This window comes from Mytilus galloprovincialis, chromosome 3, assembly GCF_965363235.1.
Source record: "Mytilus galloprovincialis chromosome 3, xbMytGall1.hap1.1, whole genome shotgun sequence".
NCBI lineage: Eukaryota > Metazoa > Mollusca > Bivalvia > Mytilida > Mytilidae > Mytilus > Mytilus galloprovincialis.
In genome coordinates this window covers 104,890,097-104,914,824 of record NC_134840.1, presented here as the reverse complement: position 1 = coordinate 104,914,824, position 24,728 = coordinate 104,890,097, and the positions used below count along the sequence as shown (strand labels likewise).

Below are 24,728 nucleotides of genomic sequence, written 5' to 3'. Positions count from 1 at the left end.
TGAAAAAAAATTAAGAAAAATTAAACGACAGGATTTTTTTGGGGTATAGTGTTGGGTACCCCCTTAAATGTAAACTGTTAGTTATTTTTTGGAAAGTAGAATGCTTCTGCTACACAAATATGGGCTGTTTTTGACAATACAATGCACATATATTGGGTACTAGCACCATTAACTCATGCTATATTACTGAAATCTTCACAATTTTAGCATTTTAGTTAAATTTTGGATGGTTTCCATCTTAAATGAAAAAGGCCGCATTTGTGTCAGTGTTCTCCCCAAGCCGATATGACGCTGCGGTCCCGCAGCGCCTTCAAAATATTTTCGTAATTCCTGCAGCGCCTTAACTGGCCGCTGTCCCTTAATATCTGATCCCGCAGCGTGTTAATTTTCACAATTTCATTGTAAATGTTGGCTAGAATTGTCAAGTTGCTGATCACCGCTGAGCGGTCGGTCAGTGTTACGCAATAAATGATAATTGATTTTACCTGAGACACCCTTATCAGACCATTTTATCAGATAATAGCGTTAATGTTCATCAAGAAGATAGATATTTTGATAGGAATATTAAAGTTTCTAAAAACTGCAGTGTAAAAAAACGAAGAAATAGATCGAAAATGCATTGTATTTACGCATCGTCTTTGTGATCGTTATATAACGAATTTTTTCATTGGTCGAGAAGAAGAATCTATTTAAACATGACCAATGAACATGTTCAATACACGTGATAAAGTTGAATACACATTTTCTAAATATATTTACAATGAAAATTGTGAATAGAGTATTTGAACGTGAAAAAATAAAATAAACTTGATAAAAGATAACGAGAAGTGATTTATTAAATAGAAATTGAAAAAAATGTTGCTTTCTATGGTTAATTCGTCGTAAATCCGTACGTCGGGAAATATGTGACAATCAACACGAATACGGAATCGCCCAGCTTCTGTATAATGTCACTAGTAAACAATTTCAATGGTTTTAACTTTGACGAATTTGTCAAGTTTCGTTTATTTCACCTGCCAAAGATAGGTTTTGACAATAATACACACAGAAGCGTAATGTCAAACTACGGAAACTGGTCAGCTGTTCATTAAAATATTTTCTTTTAAAAAGTTATATACCAAAATATCTTAACCATATTCAATTTTGATTTTAAATGAACACGATATCTACTAATAAGAAAGGGGTTAAGAGAAAGGCAGATGATGGAATTAGAAGTTTTTTCAGACCAATGACTTCTAATGAAAAGGAGAATACACCTCCGTCTACATCGTCAGTTGTATATATAGCAGAGGCTATTGCTTCTCTTAATCCAAAGCGGGCTAAAGTTTCAGCAATAGATAACAACAAGCACCGTGTGTCACAATAGTTCACCCAAAAAAAAAGAGTTATGCGCCCTTGAAATTTGTGCCTTCAAAAATTTCTTGGGAGAACACTGTGTGTTCATTCTTAATATTGAAATGTAAGTTGTATTTGATGATAATACATAACATATATAAAGGTTGAGGATGAACACGGATGCTGCCACTTTCATTTTTGACAAACCATCTGAAATGTGACATTTTTTGGCATATTTGATGGATTTTTCATATTTAAGCTTGAATCAGAGCCTTTTTAATGACTAAATCAGTAAAAATCTTTCACATAAACTAATTGAATCAACTGAAATAAACATTTAAGTGTTTAAAAAGTGTTCAAAATCTTTCATCAGATGAACTTGAAATTTGAGGCCATAATCAGCATTTACCAGACGTACTCCTTTTCTGCTGAAACTAATTAAGTTCTTACTTGATAAACAAAGAAACCTATATGCTGATTTTTCTTTCCAAACTGTTTAAGTTTCCGGCCATCTTTCTGCATAAGTTGTATAACCAGACTACAAACATTATCTCCATCTTCATCCCTGTCAGACAGGGTAACAGAAAACTGAGGATTAGACCAATGGGTGTCTACAATAAACCAAAAAATATAAATGGGGATGCTATTTCAAAAATGTTAAACCACATCAATTGCAAACTGAGAAAATGTATATTTATTTTACAAAAACCCTAACTGCCAGTTTTTTTAGTATACTGTCGTTTCCAAATTGTGAATTTTATATCTGATAAAAAAAATAGGATTTCTAAATTTACTGTATTGATTTTGTGAAATTTGTCTTAATTAAAGTAATGCATTTCCCTGCATAGTTCTGATTCCTGGTCCATGATTGAGTTACGGTTGGTCATATAAGGTTTTATCACCACTTCAAGGTTTGGAATTTTCAATAATTTTGGACTCAAGCTTTACTGAAGATAAATTCATTATCCAATGTTTGTCTCTTTATTTTCTTTCTGTAACATTAAATAGTTTTAGAGTTAATGTCACAATTTTTGTTGATCATCTCCCTTGAATTCAAACAGACAATTTTTTAACATAATTTATTTAGATTGATTGCTGCTATAGATGCTTTTTCAAAAGTTTAGGACTGTAAAAACATCTCTAGATGTCAATCATATGTTGTTGGATTGCTGGCTCATAAACACCATGTATCTAAACACGCTCAAATAACTTGAGTCATATTGATATCTGCAACAACTATTTGAATGTCTGACAGAGCAACTAATAGACTCCAGTATAGTAAAGTCTGGGTTTTTCGCCAGCGGTTACATTTTGCTATTGCAAAAAAACAAATATGGTCGAATAACTTATCGAAGAATTCAAATAGAGAAAAATATTCAACGAGTGACTGAACAACACATTAATTCACGAATGCGCGAAGTGCATGAGTTAAGGATGTTTGCTACTCTGTTTAAAAATAACAAGCTTTTAAAAAGGCTGTTATGAATTGATAGTATATAAATAAAGAAATAATAAAAGCAGAAAAAAATGGAGGGTCCATGTGCTTGTTTTCGAGCTATATGTCATAGAAAATTTGGCGGGAAATAATTCACTCTAGATTTTTCATACATTTAACATTGGCACCTTTTTGTTCAAAAACTACGAAAAAATAACTAGGATTTTATAAGATTTTGAAATATGGCTGTTTGAACTTTATGTAATGAAATTATAACCAGATGCTCCGCAGGGCAAAGCTTTATACGACCGCAGAGGTTGAACTCTGAACGGTTGGGGCAAGTATGGACACAACATTCAAGCTGGATTCAGCTCTAAATTTGGACTGTGATTAAATAGTTGACACAGCATAGGTTTCTGACACAGAATGAATGTGGTCTAATGAACTTAAAATTTTTTTTTGCCTTTGAGCAATTCACTTTGCTGTTGAATATTAATCCTCTCAAAAAAATGTTTGAAGAAATTTTCTTTTTATTTATGAAATCTGAAATGAAAAAAATTGACCCCCCAATTTTTTTTTCACATCCCCCTTTCCCTTATTTCAAAACTGATCTCAATTCAAATTTCTAATGAAGTTTGCAACAATAACTACTCATTTAAATACATCATAAAATATTAAAATGTAAAAAAAAGTGCTTGCTATCACTGAATGGTAAAGATTGTTTTAATCTATCAGTTGGTAGTAAAAGTGAATATACATTGTATATTGTATAAAACAATGATTTAAGTTGATTCAACTACTATTCTGGACAAAGAAAGATAACTCCAATTGAAATCCAATTGGAATTTCTTGCTATTGCACAATATTGTGCAATTAGATATTTCTTGCTATTGTGCAATACTGTGCAATTGAAAATATTTGCTATTGCACAATACTGTGCAATTGAAGATTTCTTGCTATTGCACAATACTGTGCAATTGAAGATTTCTTGCTATTGCTGAATACTGTGCAATTGAAAATTTCTTGCTATTGCACAATACTTAATATAATAATTTTGGATCCTGATTTGGACCAACTTGAAAACTGGGCCCATAATCAAAAATCTTAGTACATGTTTAGATTCAGCATATCAAAGAGGCCCAAGAATTCAATTTTTGTTAAAATCATACTTAGTTTAATTTTGGACCCTTTGGACTTTAATGTAGACCAATTTTAAAACGGGACCAAAAATTAAGAATCTACATACACAGTTAGATTTGGCATATCAAAGAACCCCACTTATTCAATTTTTGATGAAATCAAACAAAGTTTAATTTTGGACCCCGATTTGGACCAACTTGAAAACTGGGCCAATAATAAAAAATCTAAGTACATTTTTAGATTCAGCATATCAAAGAACCCCAAGGATTCAATTTTTGTTAAAATCAAACTAAGTTTAATTTTGGACCCTTTGGACCTTAATGTAGACCAAATTGAAAATGGGACCAAAAATTAAGAATCTACATACACAGTTAGATTCGGCATATCAAAGAACCCCAATTATTCAATTTTTGATGAAATCAAACAAAGTTTAATTTTGGACCCTTTGGGCCCTTTATTCCTAAACTGTTGGGACCAAAACTCCCAAAATCAATACCAACCTTCCTTTTATGGTCATAAACCTTGTGTTTAAATTTCATAGATTTCTATTTACTTATACTAAAGTTATGGTGCGAAAACCAAGAAAAATGCTTATTTGGGTCCCTTTTTGGCCCCTCATTCCTAAACTGTTGGGACCTTAACTCCCAAAATCAATACCAACCTTCCTTTTGTGGTCATAAACATTGTGTTTAAATTTCATTGATTTCTATTTACTTAAACTAAAGTTATTGTGCGAAAACCAAGAATAATGCTTATTTGGGCCCTTTTTTGGCCCCTAATTCCTAAACTGTTGGAACCAAAACTCCCAAAATCAATACCAACCTTTCTTTTGTGGTCATAAACCTTGTGTCAAAATTTCATAGATTTCTATTAACTTAAACTAAAGTTATAGTGCGAAAACCAAGAAAATGCTTATTTGGGCCCTTTTTGGCCCCTAATTACTAAAATGTTGGGACCAAAACTCCCAAAATCAATCCCAACCTTCCTTTTGTGGTCATAAACCTTGTGTTAAAATTTCATAGATTTCTATTCACTTTTACTCAAGTTAGAGTGCGAAAACTAAAAGTATTCGGACGACGACGACGACGACGACAACGACGCCAACGTGATAGCAATATACGACGAAAAATTTTTCAAATTTTGCGGTCGTATAAAAAGTAGAGGAGCAAACATCCTTAATTATCAGTGTTGTTCGGTCACGAGTTGAATATTTTTCGATATTTGTATTCTTTGATTAGTTATTCTTTTTATTACATTGGCAAATGGCTTTTTTTATGAACTTAAAGAAGAAAATGTAAAGGAACTATATCTTTTTCTACTCTTTCACAATTTGTTTTGATTTGACGTTATCAACGTCTTGACAACGCCTTTTGTTGCATGACGTCAGAGGAGTGAAATAAACGTGGTTAATTTCACTCCTCTGACGTCATACAACATGTGAAATTATTGGCTTTTATTTCATTAGGAAATCAATGTAATTCATTGCAACCAATGTAATAATTAAATTTATTTGTGGCAGAAGTAGTCATTTGTCTTACCTTGATTTGAAGGCCTTCCTCCAGCACTAAATCCTCTGACCCATCTATGGTGGAATTCTGCTGTATGCCACTGTTTTGGCATTTCTACAGGAGCATCAGGAGTCAGATTACAGATTTCTAATGTGTCATACTTCTGAAGAAAATCTCCAAACTCCATCCTATTCAATAGAATTTACCTTATAATAGATTGTTAATCATATAATATGTCCATAAATATAGGGTTTATGGTCATAAAACTTTGGAATATGATTATTGTACTCAGACTCAGAAATCAACAAATCAAATACTCGATTTGGTGCACGTGTATTCAACACAAACTTTGTACTTCAATATCAGGGTAAAAACAGGAAAACTAACGATTTTTAACATTCTTATCATACAGATTTAATTAACAGAATGTAGACTTAACTTTCTGATAATTAGCTTTTTAGTGTCTTTTATTTTGTGATATAATAATTTATTTAATGTTTAGTTATTCTACCAAATGCCCCGTTTTGTGAACCAATGCCTGTGTGAATCATTTCGATAGAGTCCCTGAAGAGGATACCTTGGACAAATGCTTGATTGTACATAAATACAAATTATCTCCCCTATTCTAAATTAAAAATAACATTTCTGCTACAAGTAAGATTACCAGAATTCTCCTTCATCCCTGAATATAAGTCCCATTTTTTCTCGTTCTATTTCAGGAATACTGTTCCACTCTCTTGATCTGTGATATAATATAAAAGTATTACAATGACAATAAATCTGGTTTATGCTGTTCTTTTCAGAATATGCAGGACAAGACATTTCATCAAAACTTTAAAGGAATTTTAATTTCAGTGGATTCATTATTATTCGTTGAATAACAATTTTATGGATTTCTTTGGTACAGGGAACCATGGATTTAAATATTGAATGAATTGCTTTGCTGTATGATTAAATGCAGAAATTTGAAAATCCACAAAATCAAATATCCATAAAAATGCAAGTTCACCTCAATTCACAGAAATTGGTACCAACCAAAATAATGGAGTCCACAGTACAAGGAGTGCAAAGACATGTAAAAAAAATGGATACTATAATTAAGCAAATAAGTGTTTGCTTTTATTATAGCAAATTAATTATTAAACAAAAATATGACATAAAATAATACTATTAGAGGAATGCAAGATTCATTTAAAAATGAATTTTAGTTAATGCACAAATGACACATTTTTCAGAGTTTTATTGTTACTGACACTGATAAAAAATCTGTGCTCTGTAGAGGCATTTCAATGCACATATATACAAAATTATGGAGGACAATCTAGTATGATTTCACTGCCAGTTTTTGGAATTGTTCGCATTGCTCAGTTTTAAGTATTTTTATGTTGTGTTTTGTGTACTGTTGTTTGTCTATTGGTCAATGGCCTTGTCAGTTTGTTTTAGACTTATGAGTTTCAATGACAATCTGGATGCTCCAGAAAGGCAAAAATGCATACTGGCTACACCATCACATGTATTTTTACCTATCAATACAGGCCATTTAATGAATTTTGTTTTAGTAAAAAAACACTAACTTTTCACCCCATCTGCCTCTCCATTCTATTTTATATCCCCAAGGGTTCCTAACTCTGATTAATGTTATAGGGATTTCTCCACTATCAGACATCAACAATATCTGCAAAAGATATAAATATTGTAATAAAAATAATTTGTATTAATTGTAAAGGCACTGTAATTTTAGAAATATTGCATTCATTTATTATTGTGATTTTTAAAGAATGGACAAAGATGTGAAATCAAATGCCATTAAGGAAAATTTGAATCCAGATCAACGCATCAGATATTAGAATGCAAGTTTTTGTTATTGTGAATCTCTGACAGTTGCATTATTTGAAACTTTACAAAAACTTCTGAATTTATAGTATATGACAATCTGCATCACAGTCAAATTGCTACGGTTACATATAAAGCGGTTTTAAACCTGACATGCAGGTTCATCTTAGCCTGTATCTTTCATCCTTTTCCTATTTGTCATATTGTAACAAACCTAGGGTTACTATAAAACTGTTTAACTCATCATTCAGGAGGAGTGGAATCAACGGCATTGTGGAGAAACAGATTTGTAATAAACATAACAATGATATTTATTTCAACAGTATTTTGACTTCTTCTTTCAATATAATAAACATCAAATACACATTCATCATTCAACAGATAAAGCAATAAATCGGGTGGTCAATATAAAAGGTAGTTGACGGTTCAAGAGATTGATTCAGAATTGACATGTTGTTCTACAGGCTCCTATTTATGTCTTTTGGCACTTACTATGACATTAGAGTAAACATCTAATCGTCCAATCAAAAGCAACGTTTCCTACGTCTTTTGGCTTGAAACGTTCAAGAAGACAATCAGATTTCGTTATTCTTAAATAAAGAAACAATATTAAGTTGTCCTCACTTTGTCCTTCTTGTCCGAATTATGTTTAAAAGCGTATGAAACTAAAAGGACATTTCTCGATACGGCGTATGAACTTGGGTGTAATTTACATAACCTTAAACATTAGATATAATTCTTAAATGAGATCAATGAAAACCCTGTTCTATCATAAATAAAGACGATGTTAATGAAAAGGGAGGCACAAACATAATAAATACGCAATTTATCTGCATTGATAAAGTGTTAACTTAAACAAATAATAATATGAGATCGCAAAGTAAAAGTACAGAACGGTGTCATGGCAGATGTAAACAAGTTGAATCTCACAACGATATTTGTCAAAATAACTCACTATATGATGGGATAATCAAAGTATTTCATAGGTAAACATTACCAAGATATACATATAAAACTGGCCCTTATCGATTGCAAAGTACAAATAATTTAAATCATGAGTATGAAAGTCAATGCATTTATCAGTGTTTGTGCACTCCTGAAAAGTTGACCACCCAGCAATATTCAAATAGATATATGTAATATACAATAAATAATAGGTTAAATAATAACAATTATCAGTCCAGATTTGTCACAATTTTTAAGAGAAGAGTCAATCCTGTATTTGCATTTAAATGGCCTTTATATAGAGAATTTTGTATCTGAACAGATATTTTTTCAGGCAATGATTTGCTGTGTAGCAGTGTCTCTTTAATAATGAATCTTGTGTCAAACTTAATATACTATAATAAAATTGAGAATGGAAATGGGGAATGTGCCAAAGAGACAACAACCCGACCATAGAAAAAAGCAACAGCAGAAGGTCACCAACAGGTCTTCAATGAAGGAAGAAATTCCCGCACCCGGAGGCGTCCTTCAACTGGCCCCTAAACAAATATATACTAGTTTAGTGATAATGAACGCCATACTAATTTCCAAATTGTACACAAGAAACTAAAATTAAAATAATACAAGACTAACAAAGGCCAGAGGCTCCTGACTTGGGACAGGCGCAAAAATGCGGCGGGGTTAAACATGTTTGTGAGATCTCAACCCTCCCCCTATACCTCTAGCCAATGTAGAAAAGTAAACGCATAACAATATGCACATTAAAATTTAGTTCAAGAGAAGTCCGAGTCTGATGTCAGAAGATGTAACCAAAGAAAATAAAGAAAATGACAATAATATAAGTATTCCCATAACAATTTTTTTTTTTTTAGTTATGCTATAATTTCAAAGAAAAACAAGAATGTGTCCACAGTACACGGATGCCCCACTCACACTATCATTTTCTATGTTTAAAGGACTGTGAAATTGGAATAAATTCTCTAATTTGGCATTAAAATTAGAATGATCTTATCAAAGGGAACATGTATACTAAGTTTCAAGTTGATTGGACTTCTACTTTATCAAAAACTACCTTGACCAAAAACTTTAACCTGAAATTTGCACTATCATTTTCTATGTTCAGTGAACCGTAAAATTGGGGTCAAAACTCTAATTTGGCATTTAAATTAGAAAGATCATATCATAGGGCACATGTATACTAAGTTTCAAGTTGATTGGACTTCAACTTCATCAAAAACTACCTTGACCAAAAACTTTAACCTGAAGCCAAAAACTTTAACCTGAAATCTGCACTATCATTTTCTATGTTCAGTGAACCGTAAAATTGGGGTCAAAACTCTAATTTGGCATTTAAATTAGAAAGATCATATCATAGGGCACATGTATACTAAGTTTCAAGTTGATTGGACTTCAACTTCATCAAAAACTACCTTGACCAAAAACTTTAACCTGAAGCCAAAAACTTTAACCTGAAATTTGCACTATCATTTTCTATGTTCAGTGAACCGTAAAATTGGGGTCAAAACTCTAATTTGGCATTTAAATTAGAAAGATCATATCATAGGGCACATGTATACTAAGTTTCAAGTTGATTGGACTTCAACTTCATCAAAAACTTTAACCTGAAGCCAAAAACTTTAACCTGAAATTTGCACTATCATTTTCTATGTTCAGTGAACCGTAAAATTGGGGTCAAAACTCTAATTTGGCATTTAAATTAGAAAGATCATATCATAGGGCACATGTATACTAAGTTTCAAGTTGATTGGACTTCAACTTCATCAAAAACTACCTTGACCAAAAACTTTAACCTGAAGCCAAAAACTTTAACCTGAAATTTGCACTATCATTTTCTATGTTCAGTGAACCGTAAAATTGGGGTCAAAACTCTAATTTGGCATTTAAATTAGAAAGATCATATCATAGGGCACATGTATACTAAGTTTCAAGTTGATTGGACTTCAACTTCATCAAAAACTACCTTGACCAAAAACTTTAACCTGAAGCCAAAAACTTTAACCTGAAATTTGCACTATCATTTTCTATCAGTGAACCGTAAAATTGGGGTCAAAACTCTAATTTGGCATTTAAATTAGAAAGATCATATCATAAGGAACATGTGTACTAAGTTTCAAGTTGATTGGACTTCAACTTCATAAAAACTACCTTGACCAAAAACTTTAGCCTGAAGCGGGACAGACGGACGAACGAACAGACGAACGAACGAACAGACGGACGGGCGAACGGACGCACAGACCAGAAAACATAATGCCCCTCTACTATCGTAGGTGGGGCATAAAAATTGATATACTTGTCAACTGTTGTTTTATAATTCTATCTTTTTGGTAAGAAAACCAACAATTAGATAGGTTCTAAAAATGGGTTTAAGAGTAAGAGCAGACATTAAGAAAACTATGTCTAGCTGTGGCTTTGTCTTGTAAATTTGTACATTACAATACTATATCCAAGATGTCAACATGAACTTTTCTAAATTACCTCTCTTAAATCTGTTACACTGTAAGCATGACCTGTCACTAATCCATCAGGCATTGTCTGGGACCTGCAGTCTGGTGGGAGCTGAAAAACAAAAACATCATACACAATATGGTTAAAGAGAAAACATTGTGAACATACCCCTACCACTACCAGTAAAAGAGACATTGTTTATGACAGACCAACTAGTTGTAATGAAAACAAAAAGATACTAAACAGTGAGCAAAGTATCTTTCAATAATATTTTGTAAGCATGAAATTAATGAGAGAGTTTTGCTTTTATCTCAATGGAAATTTTTAATTCATAACTATTTTGTGATGTGCTGTGTTTCTATTACTACTCATTATATATATCATCAGCTTCAGTTTAATATTATATTTGATATTTTTTAAGACATCCTTACATTGATACCACATCCTATTAATGATTGTCTGTCTAATGCTTTAAACAATATGTTGACTAATGCCTTAGGATAGTTGGCTTTCTGTCCCCGTAGTGTGTAGTATTCTGAGACGCCCCCTGTAAAGTCTGACAAGGCATCTCCAACATTCCCAGACTTCAAAGCTTCATATGACCCATACAGTCTGAAAGTAAACAGATCATGTTTGTGAACAATATAATATGATTCTAATGTTGAATACTAAAATTCTTTTCACCAATTGTGATGGTACATGTGTAAAACCCATTTTATGACATCTTCAATATGAATTTCTACACAGGTGAAAAATGACTGTAAGCATGGTGAGATTTGAGTTAAATCCATATTAAGAAACATATTTTTTTAGCACATTTTTTTAAGGGAAATTAATGAAAATGGTAAGGATCTCCACTTTTGCTCATGGACAAAGGCCATATGATATGGTGACCTATAACTGATGACATCTACATGACCTAGTTTCTGTTTGATATTGCTCATAATATTAACCAGGTGCTCCGCAGGGTGCAGCTTTATACGACCGCAAAGGTCGAACCCTGAACAGTTGGGGCACGTATGGATAAAACATTCAAGCGTGATACAGCTCTGAATTTGGATTGTGATCAAATTTTTGACATTACATGGTTTTTTTTTACACAAAACAAATGTCAAGATTTTACAAATCAATTAAAGATTTCTTCTTCAAACTTTTTAAATCTAAAATTAAATAGTTGACACAGCATAGGTTTCTGACACAGAATGAATGTGGTCTAATGAACTTAAAAGTTTTTTTTGCCTTTGAGCAATTCACTATGCTGTTGAATATTAATCCTCTCAAAAAAATGTTTGAAGAAATTTTCTTTTTATTTATGAAATCTGAAATGAGAAAAATTTACCCCCCCCCTTTTTTTTCACATCCCCGTTTCCCTTTTTCCAAAACTGATATCAATTCAAATTTCTGATGGAGTTTGCAACAATAACTACTCTTTTAAATACATCATAAAATATTAAAATGTAAAATAAAGTGCTTGTTATCACTGAATGGTAAAGATTGGTTGGTAGTAAAAGTGAATATACATTGTTTATTGTATAAAACAATAAAAAAAACTTCATCAGCAACATTTTATATTGGCAAATTTCCAATGAAGTTATTTACATAAAGTTATTGGCAAATAAAAATAGAAAATGACATCATAGTCATGTCTGGCAAATGTCCAACATACATTATCTAAAAACATTTTAGATAAGATAAGGAAAAAAAGCTTCATCAGCAACATTTTATATTGGCAAATTTCCAATGAAGTTATTTACATAAAGTTATTGGCAAATAAAAATAGAAAATGACATCATAGTCATGTCTGGCAAATTTCCAACATATATTATCAACTACTATTCTATACAAAGAAAGATAACTCCAATTGAAAATTAATTGCTATTGCACAATATTGTGCAATTAGATATTTCTTGCTATTGTGCAATACTGTGCAATTGAAAATTTCTTGCTATTGCACAATACTTGATATGGAATCCTGATTTGGACCAACTTGAAAACTGGGCCCATAATTAAAAATCAAAGTACATATTTAGATAAAGCATATCAAATAAGCCCAAGAATTTAATTTTTGTTAAAATCAAACTTAGTTTAATTTTGGACCCTTTGGACCTTAATGTAGACCAATTTGAAAACTGGACCAAAAATTAAGAATCTACATACACAGTTAGATTTGGCATATCAAAGAACCCATTTATTCAATTTTTGATGAAATCAAACAAAATTTAATTTTGGACCCCCATTTTGACCAACTTGAAAACTAGGCCAATAATTAAAAATCTAAGTACATTTTTAAATTCAGCATATCAAAGAACCCCAAGGATTCAATTTTTGTTAAAATCAAACTAAGTTTAATTTTGGACCCTTTGGACCTTAATGTAGACCAATTTGAAAACGGGACCAAAAATTAAGAATCTACATACATAGTTAGATTCGGCATATCAAAGAACCCCAATTATTCAATTTTTGATGAAATCACCCAAAGTTCAATTTTGGACCCTTTGGGCCCCTTATTCCTAAACTGTTAGGACCAAAACTGCCAAAATCAAACCCAACCTTCCTTTTATGGTCATAAACCTTGTGTTTAAATTTCATAGATTTCTATTTACTTATACTAAAGTTATGGTGCAAAAACCAAAAATAATGCTTCTTTGGGCCCCTTTTTGGCCCCTAATTCATAAACTGTTGTGACCTCAACTCCAAAAATCAATCCCAACCTTCCTTTTGTGGTCATAAACTTTGTGTTAAAATTTCATTGATTTCTATTTACTTATACTAAAGTTATTGTGCGAAAACCAAGAATAATGCTTATTTGGGCCCTTTTTTGGCCCTCAATTCCTAAACTGTTGGAACCAAAACACCCAAAATCAATCCCAACCTTCCTTTTGTGGTCATAAACCTTGTGTTAAAATTTCATAGATTTCTATTTACTTAAACTAAAGTTATAGTGCGAAAACCAAGAAAATGCTTATTTGGGCCCTTTTTGGCCCCCAATTCCTAAAATGTTGGGACCAAAACTCCCAAAATCAATCCCAACATTCCTTTTGTGGTCATAAACCTTGTGTTAAAATTTCATTGATTTCTATTCACTTTTACTAAAGTTAGAGTGCGAAAACTAAAAGTATTCGGACGACGACGACGACGACGCAGGACGACGATGCCAACGTGATAGCAATATACGACCAAAAAATTAAAATTTTTGCGGTCGTATAAAAATCAATCCCAACCTTCCTTTTGTGGTCATAAACCTTGTGTTAAAATTTCATTGATTTCTATTTACTTATACTAAAGTTATTGTGCGAAAACCAAGAATAATGCTTATTTGGGCCCTTTTTTGGTCCTTAATTCCTAAACTGTTGGAACCAAAACACCCAAAATCAATCCCAACCTTCCTTTTGTGGTCATAAACCTTGGTTCAAAATTTCATAGATTTCTATTCATTTAAACTAAAGTTATAGTGTGAAAACCAAGAAAATGCTTATTTGGGCCCTTTTTGGCCCCTAATTCCTAAAATGTTAGGACCAAAACTCCCAAAATCAATCCCAACCTTCCTTTTGTGGTCATAAACCTTGTGTTAAAATTTCATTGATTTCTATTCACTTTTACTAAAGTTAGAGTGCGAAAACTAAAAGTATTCGGACGACGACGACGACGCAGGACGACGACGCCAACGTGATAGCAATATACGACCAAAAAATTAAAATTTTTGCGGTCGTATAAAAACTAGAGACTCTCAAGAGCCTGTGTCGCTCACCTGTTACTGTATTTACTGATGTCGGCCATCTTGGTTGGTAGGCGGGGTCATTAGACACTTTTTTTAAAATAGATACCCTAGTAATGATTGTGGCCAAGTTTGGTTAAATTTGGCCGAAAAGTTGTTCAATATTGACTATAAAGGACAATAACTCCTTAAGGGGTTCTCTGACAATTTTGGTCATGTTGACTTATTTGTAGATCTTAATTTGCTGAACATTATTGCTGTTTACAGTTTATCTCTATCTATAATAGTATTCAAGATAATAACCAATAAAGGGGCTTTAGCGCATGATACGCCCGTTGTTTGAAAGATGACGGGCGTATAAAAATGGCAAAAAAGACTACTATGACAATGAGGAGCAGCAAGAAGATAACAGGGAAAGTGAAGATGGTGAAAGTGACTCTACTGAAAGTTATGATCTAAATGAGGAAGTAGGTGATGAAAGTAAGGATTTCATTGACGACGGGCGTATAAAAATGGCAAAAAAAACTACAATGACAATGAGGAGCAGCAAGAAGATAAGAGGGAAAGTGAAGATGGTAAAAGTGACTCTACTGAAAGTTATGATCTAAATGAGGAAGTAGGTGATGAAAGTAAGGATTTCATTGATGATGAAGATAAAGATTTCATTGATGATGAGGAGGCCTCTTCTGAGAATGAAAATGAGGATTTTTCTGATGATGAGGACAGTGATTACAGTGAAGAAGACACTGATGATTAAACCTAGTTCAGCTTTTCAATATTTAGCATAAAAAACAAATATCATTAACATTGGCATATAACATAGAAGTCTTCAATGCAATATAAGGAAAGTGATATATGATTATGGGTTTTAGTAATTCTATGGCTGATTTCCAAATTTTATAGCAGTTTGAAAGAAGGTAATTTTCTTGGGGTATATTGCTCATAGTTAGATTCTGTTGAACACAGTAAGGAATCCATACTAAATTATACAAAGATGTATGCAAAAGTTGTTCAAATGGTGCTTAATATGGTGGATAATGATTATTACCTTTTTATTGTTTAGAATATTCACAAGATGATCATATTGATAAATGTTTAGGAGACTTGATTTCCTTATTTTTTACATAAAATGACACCCTTTAACATGTAAGGAATATTTAGTCACATGTTAGGATTTTCATGTTGTCACTTGTTCACTTATTATGTGCTATTGTAGACTAGTTATGTTTTATTTAAACATTTTTTATTGCGCTCAACCCTTCCACCGAAACCGAACTCTATAAAAAAGCTGCAATGCTAAGGTATCATTTGTGATTTCAATTGCAACCAATTTTAACAGGAGTAAAACATCCTATATGCAAAAACAGTATTTGATTTTTATCCATAGCTTAGATAGTAAAAATGTTATCATAAAATGATATATGCCTCAGGGAACAGTTAGTATCTCAGGGACTGCTAATGTGCTTTCATCCTTGCAACCATTCAATAATAGTACAAACGTATGACATTCATGGAACCTATTTTTTACAAGAAATTTAATGTTTTAAATTGAACTTAAGATTTTACAAATTTTATGTTTTCATCAGATTTTATTAAGTATTATTTGTTACATCAATAGATTTAAACAATTCACCAAAGTTTCATGTACATTGGCGAAAGCCTTTTTGAGTTATTGTCCGAAGTGTTAAAAATCCCCCTTTTTTATGAATAAAGCCCCATAAATCCAAAACTTAAAATCTGAAATTTATAAAAATTGAATGGGAGCTTACATCAATGGTTATAAACAATTCACCAAAGTTTCATGGACATTGGTGAAAGCCTTTTTGAGTTATTGTCCGAAGTGTTAAAAATCCCCCTTTTTTTATGAATAAAGCCCCATTAATCCAAAACTTAAAATCTGAAATTTATAAAAATTGAAAGGGAGCTTACATCAATAGATATAAACAATTCACCAAAGTTGCATGGACATTGGTGAAAGCCTTTTTGAGTTATTGTCCGAAGTGTTGAAAATCCCCCCTTTTTTATGAATAAAGCCCCATAAATCCAAAACTTAAAATCTGAAATTAAAAAAAAATGAAAGGGAGCTTACGTCAATAGATATAAACAATTCACTTAAGTTTCATGGAAATTGGTGAAAGTGTTTTTGAGTTATTGTCCGAAGTGTGGACGACGGACGGACAACGGTATACCATTATACGTTCCGTCTAAAAGATGGGCGTATAAAAACGGCAAAATTTCCTTAAAATTACTAATTTTAAAGCAGCAACCCAACAACGGGTTGTAGGATTCATCTGAAAATTTGTGAGGGATTAGATCTTATTCTGATGGACATTCAAATCTTGAAAGATTTGCCCTAAATGTCTTAGTTTCAAAGATATAAAGCAAAAACTGCATTTTACCACTATATTCTAATTTTAGCCATGTCGGCCATTTTGTTTGGTAGGTAGGGTCATCGGACACATTTTTTTAAACTATATACCACAATAATGATTGTGGCCAAGTTAGTTTAAATTTGGCCCAGTTGTTTCAGAGAAGAAGATTTGTGTACAAGTCACAAAAAATGACGAAAAAGTTGTTAAAATTGACTATAAAGGGCAATTACTCCTTAAGGGGTTGACTGACAATTTTGGTCATGCTGACTTATTTGTAGGTCATATTTTGCTGAACATTATTGCTGTTTACAGTTTATTTCTATCTATAATAGTATTCAAGATAATAACCAAAAAACTGCAAAATTTCCTTAAAATTACCAATTTAGGGGCAGCAACCCAACAACAGGTTGTCCGATTTGTCTATTAATTTCAGGGCAGATAGATCTTGATCTGATCAACAATTTAACATCTGTCAAATTTGCTCTAAATGCTTTGGTTTTAAAGATATAAGCCAAAATATACATTTTACCCCTGTGTTCTATTTTTAGCCATGGCGGCCATCTTGGTTTGATGGCCAGGTCATCTGACACATTTTTTTTAACAAGATATCCCAAGGATGATTGTGGCCAAGTTTGGTTAAATTTGGCACAGTAGTTTCAGAGGAGAAGATTTTTGTAAAAGTTTACGGACGACGGATGCCAAGTGATGAGAAAAGCTCACTTGACATTTCAGGTCAGGTGAGCTAAAAAGTCCTTCTAAAATCTTAAATTTTAGTAGCAAAATATAATACCGTTCTCTGAATTTAGTCTGAAATATTACACAGAAGCGTTTTCCATGAAAAAGCCCAAAATCAGTTCTATGAATAAAGGCTACATGCAGAACACAAATTATCATAGGCATTCATAAACCAGAGAGTTAAATCTATAAACACCCACACTATGTAGGTAAAAAGATCCAGTAACAATGTGACATACTTAGCATAAGCCTTTTCCAGTAATGCCGCCCAGAATTCATTAGATTGATTAGAGTGTATGAATACCAGCTGGTCTCTGTAAGTAGGCAATCGATCGTCCACCACTACTTCTACCCATTTGCCAAAATGCCAGAAATTAAACCTAAAGATACCAGCATACCAGCCATCTTGGAAACCTTGGTCAGCGGGGACAACACGTCTGAACAGCTCTCGGTGATCTGGACTTGTTAAACAGGCAATCGCAGAGAGAACCCAACAATCTCCTGAAATTAAAATGATTATTCTTGAAAATTGACCACTCACGCTTTTTAATTTTCTAATGTCAGAAAAATATAATTGCAGTATTATCACTAAGCAGCATTATAGGTAAACTTAAGTTACATATAGAATTACCATACATTGTCTTGAAATATCAATTTTAATCAATAAGGCTTAGAAATAGGTAGAGAGTAAGACTTTGCCGAGCATTTCTATCCTGTTTTGAGCCAAGTAAAAATTAAATTTATATTTTGAGACAATGTATAGAAATTCTTTAAATATTGCAGCCCAATTAACCATGTTAACTGTTTCAAATAAAATGTTTAGGCTCAAAACATATTTTTTTTAATTGGAGCAGACAACATAAAATGTCCTGTATGTTTTATTGATGTCATAAACAAAACTCTACATCATAAGGCGATACACAGTCAGTGACTGTATATAACAAAAATGAATATATAGAGTGACTGTATATAACAAAAATGAATATATAGTCAATGCAATTTTACTACTCATATAGCACAGCTGCAGTATGTATTTTTTTTCTAATGTAAAACTAATTTAACATGTTTAATTTAGAGGAGAGAGTGATACAGGCTGCTCCTTCCCCAAATCTGACTTGTTTGTACATTTTTCTGTTCTTTTTGTTATTTATACACCCTTTTATCCCATCAAAATGTGTCATTTTTGCTATCAGATCTTTTGTTGGCTCTGTAACTTCATTTTTGTAATTGACCTCACGATGATTACAGAATTATAAGTTTTGGTTTGTGATGCTACTACAATGTACATTTTTTCTGCTGTGATGATGTATGTCAGATTCCTTTGCAACAATGAATAAACTGAACATTCTGAAAGGCATTAACTTGCTATAGATCTACATGTATAATTCTAATGACAACCAATTCAAGAAATATTGTTTCTGAATTCTGAATAACATTAATTTGTTATTTAATATTCAAATAATTATCCCATGACTTTTGTATAGCATTCACTTTGATTATCGTTTAAGTCACAGAACTGAGGAATATTTCTTATTGTAACATGACCTGTATATGTATGAAAGTTGAATAATAGGAAAAACATCTCATTGATTTTTGTTCCGGAAATGTCTTCTTTTTCATTCTACATTAGTTTTATTAAAGTTTTTATCTGTTGCTATCATTCTTCAAATATATCAATATTTATGCATACGATTTTTTTTTTCTTTATATTAAAATTAAATAATAGAAAACAGCAAAACAAGATCATCATGTGTTATGTCACAAAATCTTAGTACATTAACCATTATAAAGAAAATAAAGAACTGCACATTAATCACCTCATCTCAAATAACAATCGTTCAATAAAGTGAGAATTCTTTATTTAACAGCATTTAAGTCTATTGTGTAGCAGTTTATTACAGGTGAATTAGATAGAAATGAAACTGTGACACATAAATTTTAATGTTACATCACTTTGTAATAAAACCACAAAACTTTAATGTGTTTGTAGTATCGTAATATTAAATAAAACTATTTTAATGTGTTTGTAGTATCGTAATATTAATAAAACCAAATATTACTTCATATGCCAATGCATACAATCAAATCAACGTTACGCTGAAAATAAATTTCAGAAATATTGTTCATTCATTCAAATTCTAATCGGAACACATGTACAAATTTTTTGATAAGTTGGTTATAGTTGTAAAGAAATATTTAAATTGGTTCACCTTGACCAAATCAATACATGTAAATACCATAGATTATAGATAATATTAAAGGACGAATATTCACCTAGTTCACCCTGATTGACGTCGAACCTTGAGGCACTATCAAGTGTATCAACGAAAAAGTTTGGCTTTAGCCGATACGTTGCAGAAATTTCCTGAAAAACAATAAACAAATTGTGGTTATTTATAAAAATTTTATAAATTTTCAAATAACTTAAATATTTTCAAAATTACTCAATGCATTAAATGTTTTTTGTGTGACTCAGTTTGTGCATGGTACAACCACCAAATAGGTTCCAGGTACCTTATGGACTAAACTAAAACAATTTGGTTATCAAGGATCACCACAAATACATTTTCAAGGGTGGAGCTGACAAAATATTTACTTGAATTGATAAAAAAATATATCATAAATCTAATACCTCTGTGTATTATTATTAAAAAGCAATCCCAGAATTATCATATATTCTGGTGTAAAGGAAGGTTAAGAATGTATTAATCAACATATGGACCATTGGTTCTGAATTCTTTGCTAGTCATCAAATTTAACTTGCTAAAAGTAACATTCATACACAATCCTTTCAAAACCCAATCTCAATACAACATGTACAAAGCCTAATTTATTGCTGTTATTTTTAAAAAAAGTTGAAGTGAAGCCTTGATCATATTGTCAAAGCTCAAACACAAGAAACCCTATCATGCATTGTCAGTTTGCACAACCTTTTTTTGGCAAAATAGCAGTATTTTATTGATATCAAAATTTAAGTGATGTTTTTATTATTATGAATAATGCAAATATGGGTTTTGCAGAAATAAGACCTAAATTTGTATGTCTTATTTGTATGACATAGTGTATAGATTTTTCTGAAATTGCATGAATTAATTTCACTTTTTTGTTCTTTTGTCCAACAATTGCATTAATAATTGCACATAATAATTTCTGCATTTATAGTATTATGTACCAATGTACAACATGAACATGTAATACATTTGTACTAAAATTAGTTTAATGCACCATATACATTCTTGTACATGTACATGATATACACAAAGTAGAGACATTTTAAAAATTTTGTTTCAAGCTCCAACTCAGAAAATTTTAAAAACGGTTCATTGTAAAAATAACATTTTTTCACTAAACTTGGATCTAAACTAAGACCTATGATCATGTGTTGATTATAATAGAACTCTGAATGAATAATAATTCTACATGTAATTATGTACATAATCTTTTGTTCATATCATGTCTATCAAAAAACATATGATAACATGGTCATGGGTAAAGGAATTCTACTGCACATAAAAGACATAAATGTACATGTAACTAGGTGCATGGGCTATAATGTACAAGTAAAGACAAATATCATTGACATACAATGTAAAGTGTATACATTTTGTCTTCAAGTTTAATTTGAATTACAATATAAACAATGACCAAACAATTACACCAGAATCTATTGGGAATTTAAGTAATTTATCAATACGCCATACTATTTTTCTTAGGGATTTAAACAAAATCGTGTAAATTTGTAACTATTGTAGCAATTGTACAATGTTAGATCAATGATAGTCCACTTTATGGTTGAGTGGGGATATTTCACCTTATTAATGACAACCGACTGGTTTTATGAATGATTACAAATAAAGCGATGAACTTTCTTTTATGATCATTCTGACAAGTACATGCAACTCTATTGATGGACTTTAATAATTCAATAATCATACTGTTAAACAACAGAGTCGATTCTACTTAAAATATTTAAAATTCTTGAAATATTTAACATGGTTTAGAACACATTGAATGTGATGAATTTTCCTGCTTTATATCTGAAAAGTAGAAGATTTAACACTCAAATCTTTTTTCATCTTTACCATGTTTACACATCTACATAAATAGATTATGCATGTACTAATATGTATGTAAAATTTCATTTATCTATTTTTAAAATTAAAAAAATATCTAATTACACAACAAAAATGACCTGATATAGAAGAAGATGCTTTATTTCCATAAAATGGGCTCACAAGGAGCATATTATAATATCATTGTAATATTGTTCTTTATATATATTTTCATACATTTTAACTTTGTAGCAAAACATAGAATTCCACTCATTTTATAATTTTAAAATGTACATGGATGTCTGTGTACAAATTGATGTACATTGATTTGTACATCTCATCATTCACAAATTAAGATATTTTACATGCTAAAATGTAGATGTCTTGGCTTTTGAACATTTCTAACATGGAATTCATACATGTAATGCATAAGCTTAACAGTGTAGCCTTGTTCAAGTTGTTGGCCATAGGCTACATTTTTTGTACCTAAAGCATGAACACATGACTAATGTCCAAATCGGTCACTAAAATAAGCATGTACAAAATATACATTCATCATTCATGTGTACCATTCATGTAAGTATAAATAAAGATATCTTTTAGTCACAAAATGTCCAAGGAATCTTTTGGACTGTTTTAAACATGTAGATAAATACAATTGACAATGGAAATGTGAAATGTTTCAAAGAGACAACAACCTGACCAAAGAGACATGAAAGAGCAAAATACAGCCCAAGGCCACCACTTCAAACACAGCCAGAAAATTCCACCCCCAGAGGCGGGCTTCAGCTGGCCCCTAAACAAAAATGTGTAAAAGTTCAGCAAAAAAGGATGTCACACTAAACTCTGAAACATACATTGTACATAACATATAAATGAACCAACATTTTATCAACCTTATACAAGTACGATCGGGAGTGAAAAAAAAACTTGTAACAGGTTCTTCTACAATACACCTGTATGTTTAACATTTATAGTTTCATTTTGTACATGTACAAAACATCCTAATTAACCTCCAATAACAAATGTTTACACTAATCAAAATTCCTTCCAGCCTACAATTATGTACATGCATGTAAAATATCATCAAAAATACCATATCATGCTTATGATTTTGTATGCCAGAGGCACTTTTCTTAAACATTTATATCACAAGACTAAAATTTAAAGAATGCTTGCATCAAAACAATTGAAAGGCCAAATCAAAGATATTATAAAACCAAACTCCCTTAAAATTGTGCCAAATATAAAGGTTGAGGACAGTGGCGGATCCAGAAATTTCCATAAGTGGGGGCCCACTGATCATGACTGCCCAAGAGGGGGCCTGCCCCAGTCATGCTTCAGTGATTTCCTAAATATTCAACTATTTTTTTTCCGCAAAAGGGGCCCCTTCCACCTTAAATCAGCCTCTAAAGGCAAATAAGGCATTGTTTCCATAAATTTTTGAAAATATTGACAATATTTTCAACAAAGTGAATATTTAATATAAAGATCTTTTTCCAGTTTCAATAATTTATTATGTTATTCATGTACATGTATGTCTATCTGTGTTTAACAGAAATTTATTTCTGAAAACTAATCATACATGTTCTACTCATATATTTGTAGAGGTTTTTGTTCAACACTTTTTATCTTGTTTGTATGATTACATTGCTGATGTTAATTTTATGTCAAGTTTCAGATTTGTAATGTTTTGACCCAAGGGCAATAAATGTCATTTAATAAATGCAAAAAATGGTTACAGTAATTCAATTCATGACATTCTGCAAAAAAATCCTTACAACTGTAAAATTCAATTCCAGTGTACATACAGAAATTGAAAAACAAATGAGAAAAACTCTATAGTTGGTTCAATTTCTGTATGATAAGGATGGATAATAGCTATATACATGATATATAGGACTTAAGGATATATCAACATACATGTACATGTATGTAAAAGAATGATTATAAATTCTAAAAAACAAAGGACATGTACATCATTGCAGATACATTTGTACATGTATACATTGTACCTAACAGAATGTTAAGCATGTTAAGTGGGTTATAACTACATGTAGTCCTTAAAAGCTTATTGTAATGAACCCACTGATCATTTGTTAATTGTTAATTATCTTTAATACATGTACATTGCATTTGAGACATCTTACCAATAATTATGTTATTGTCAGGTGATTGTTGGTATAATACATTGTACATATACTTGAGTTTATCATGTACAAAATGTACATGTATCTCATATACAAAGTGGGTCTCGTTGGGGTTTAAGCGTGATGCTGAATTTACTGGGGTTTTTTAAACACGAGACGTAAAAGTTAAATAAATAAGCGTGAAAACAGGAATTTTCATTAAGCAGTAAGTGGGATCTAGGATCAGACCACCCTCTCTCCTCAATGAGACTCCCTACAAAATGTACATTTGTGTTTATTGTTTAATAAAATGATGCCTAAAAATTTTACATGAAAAATTGTTGTTGAGTTTTGTTCATGATGTTTAGGGATATTAAACAAAATTTTTGGTCACACAAGATAATCAACAAGGAATGCCCTTTACCGTTAAGTGTCAAACATCCGTTTTTTTCGCAACCGCTAGCATTAAATGAGCCAATTTTCAAATGTTCAATCTCATTTTGTAGCTACAAATTTACATGTACATGTATGCATGATTAGTATCGAAAGGAGTAAATTTTTTATCATTGATAATTTATATATGCTTTTATATAGATTCCACAACTGCAACAAGTGTGTAACGATATTTCTCTACTTGAGACAGTTTATGAGTTAAATTTTAATATTTAAAGTGCAAGGCTTCCTGAGCTTTTTAAATAGTTAAAATGTAACTGTCGATAGTAGTGGAATCTGTTTCTCTAATGATTTTTATCCTTCCTTTTCAAAGATTTGTAGAAAGCTGTGTATTTTTTTATGGGATGTCATCAGACATGGTCACCTTTTTTCATGATGTCACAATAGGACAACTCAGAAGAAACCAAGAAAATTTAAAGTTACAATTAAATTTCAACCAAATATCATGATCATTTGCAGAGATCAGAATTTTTACTAGTGAGAATCTTTTTTCTCACACCCATCAAGAAATGTGAAAATAGCGCAAAAATTAGAGAAACATGTATGAGTAATTAGTTTTGCTGTCTTTCTTCTGGTGCTGTACCCCACACCTGCATAAGCTGGTACTGTA

The 24,728-nt window shown here is 31.5% G+C and overlaps 1 protein-coding gene across 1 annotated transcript in view; it reads right to left on the bottom strand.

The window, feature by feature from the left end:
* The window catches only part of LOC143069648 (calpain-9-like), a 45,692-nt gene that overhangs the window by 20,396 nt on the left and 568 nt on the right, over window positions 1-24,728 (bottom strand). Inside the window, exons 2-9 of the mRNA XM_076244390.1 lie at window positions 19,759-19,849; window positions 17,724-17,985; window positions 11,094-11,274; window positions 10,693-10,773; window positions 6,993-7,093; window positions 6,083-6,160; window positions 5,449-5,606; window positions 1,786-1,946 (exon numbers count right to left, since the gene is read on the bottom strand). Coding sequence (XP_076100505.1) covers window positions 1,786-1,946; window positions 5,449-5,606; window positions 6,083-6,160; window positions 6,993-7,093; window positions 10,693-10,773; window positions 11,094-11,274; window positions 17,724-17,985; window positions 19,759-19,849 — 1,113 coding nt within the window. The remainder of the gene's footprint in view (window positions 1-1,785; window positions 1,947-5,448; window positions 5,607-6,082; window positions 6,161-6,992; window positions 7,094-10,692; window positions 10,774-11,093; window positions 11,275-17,723; window positions 17,986-19,758; window positions 19,850-24,728) is intronic.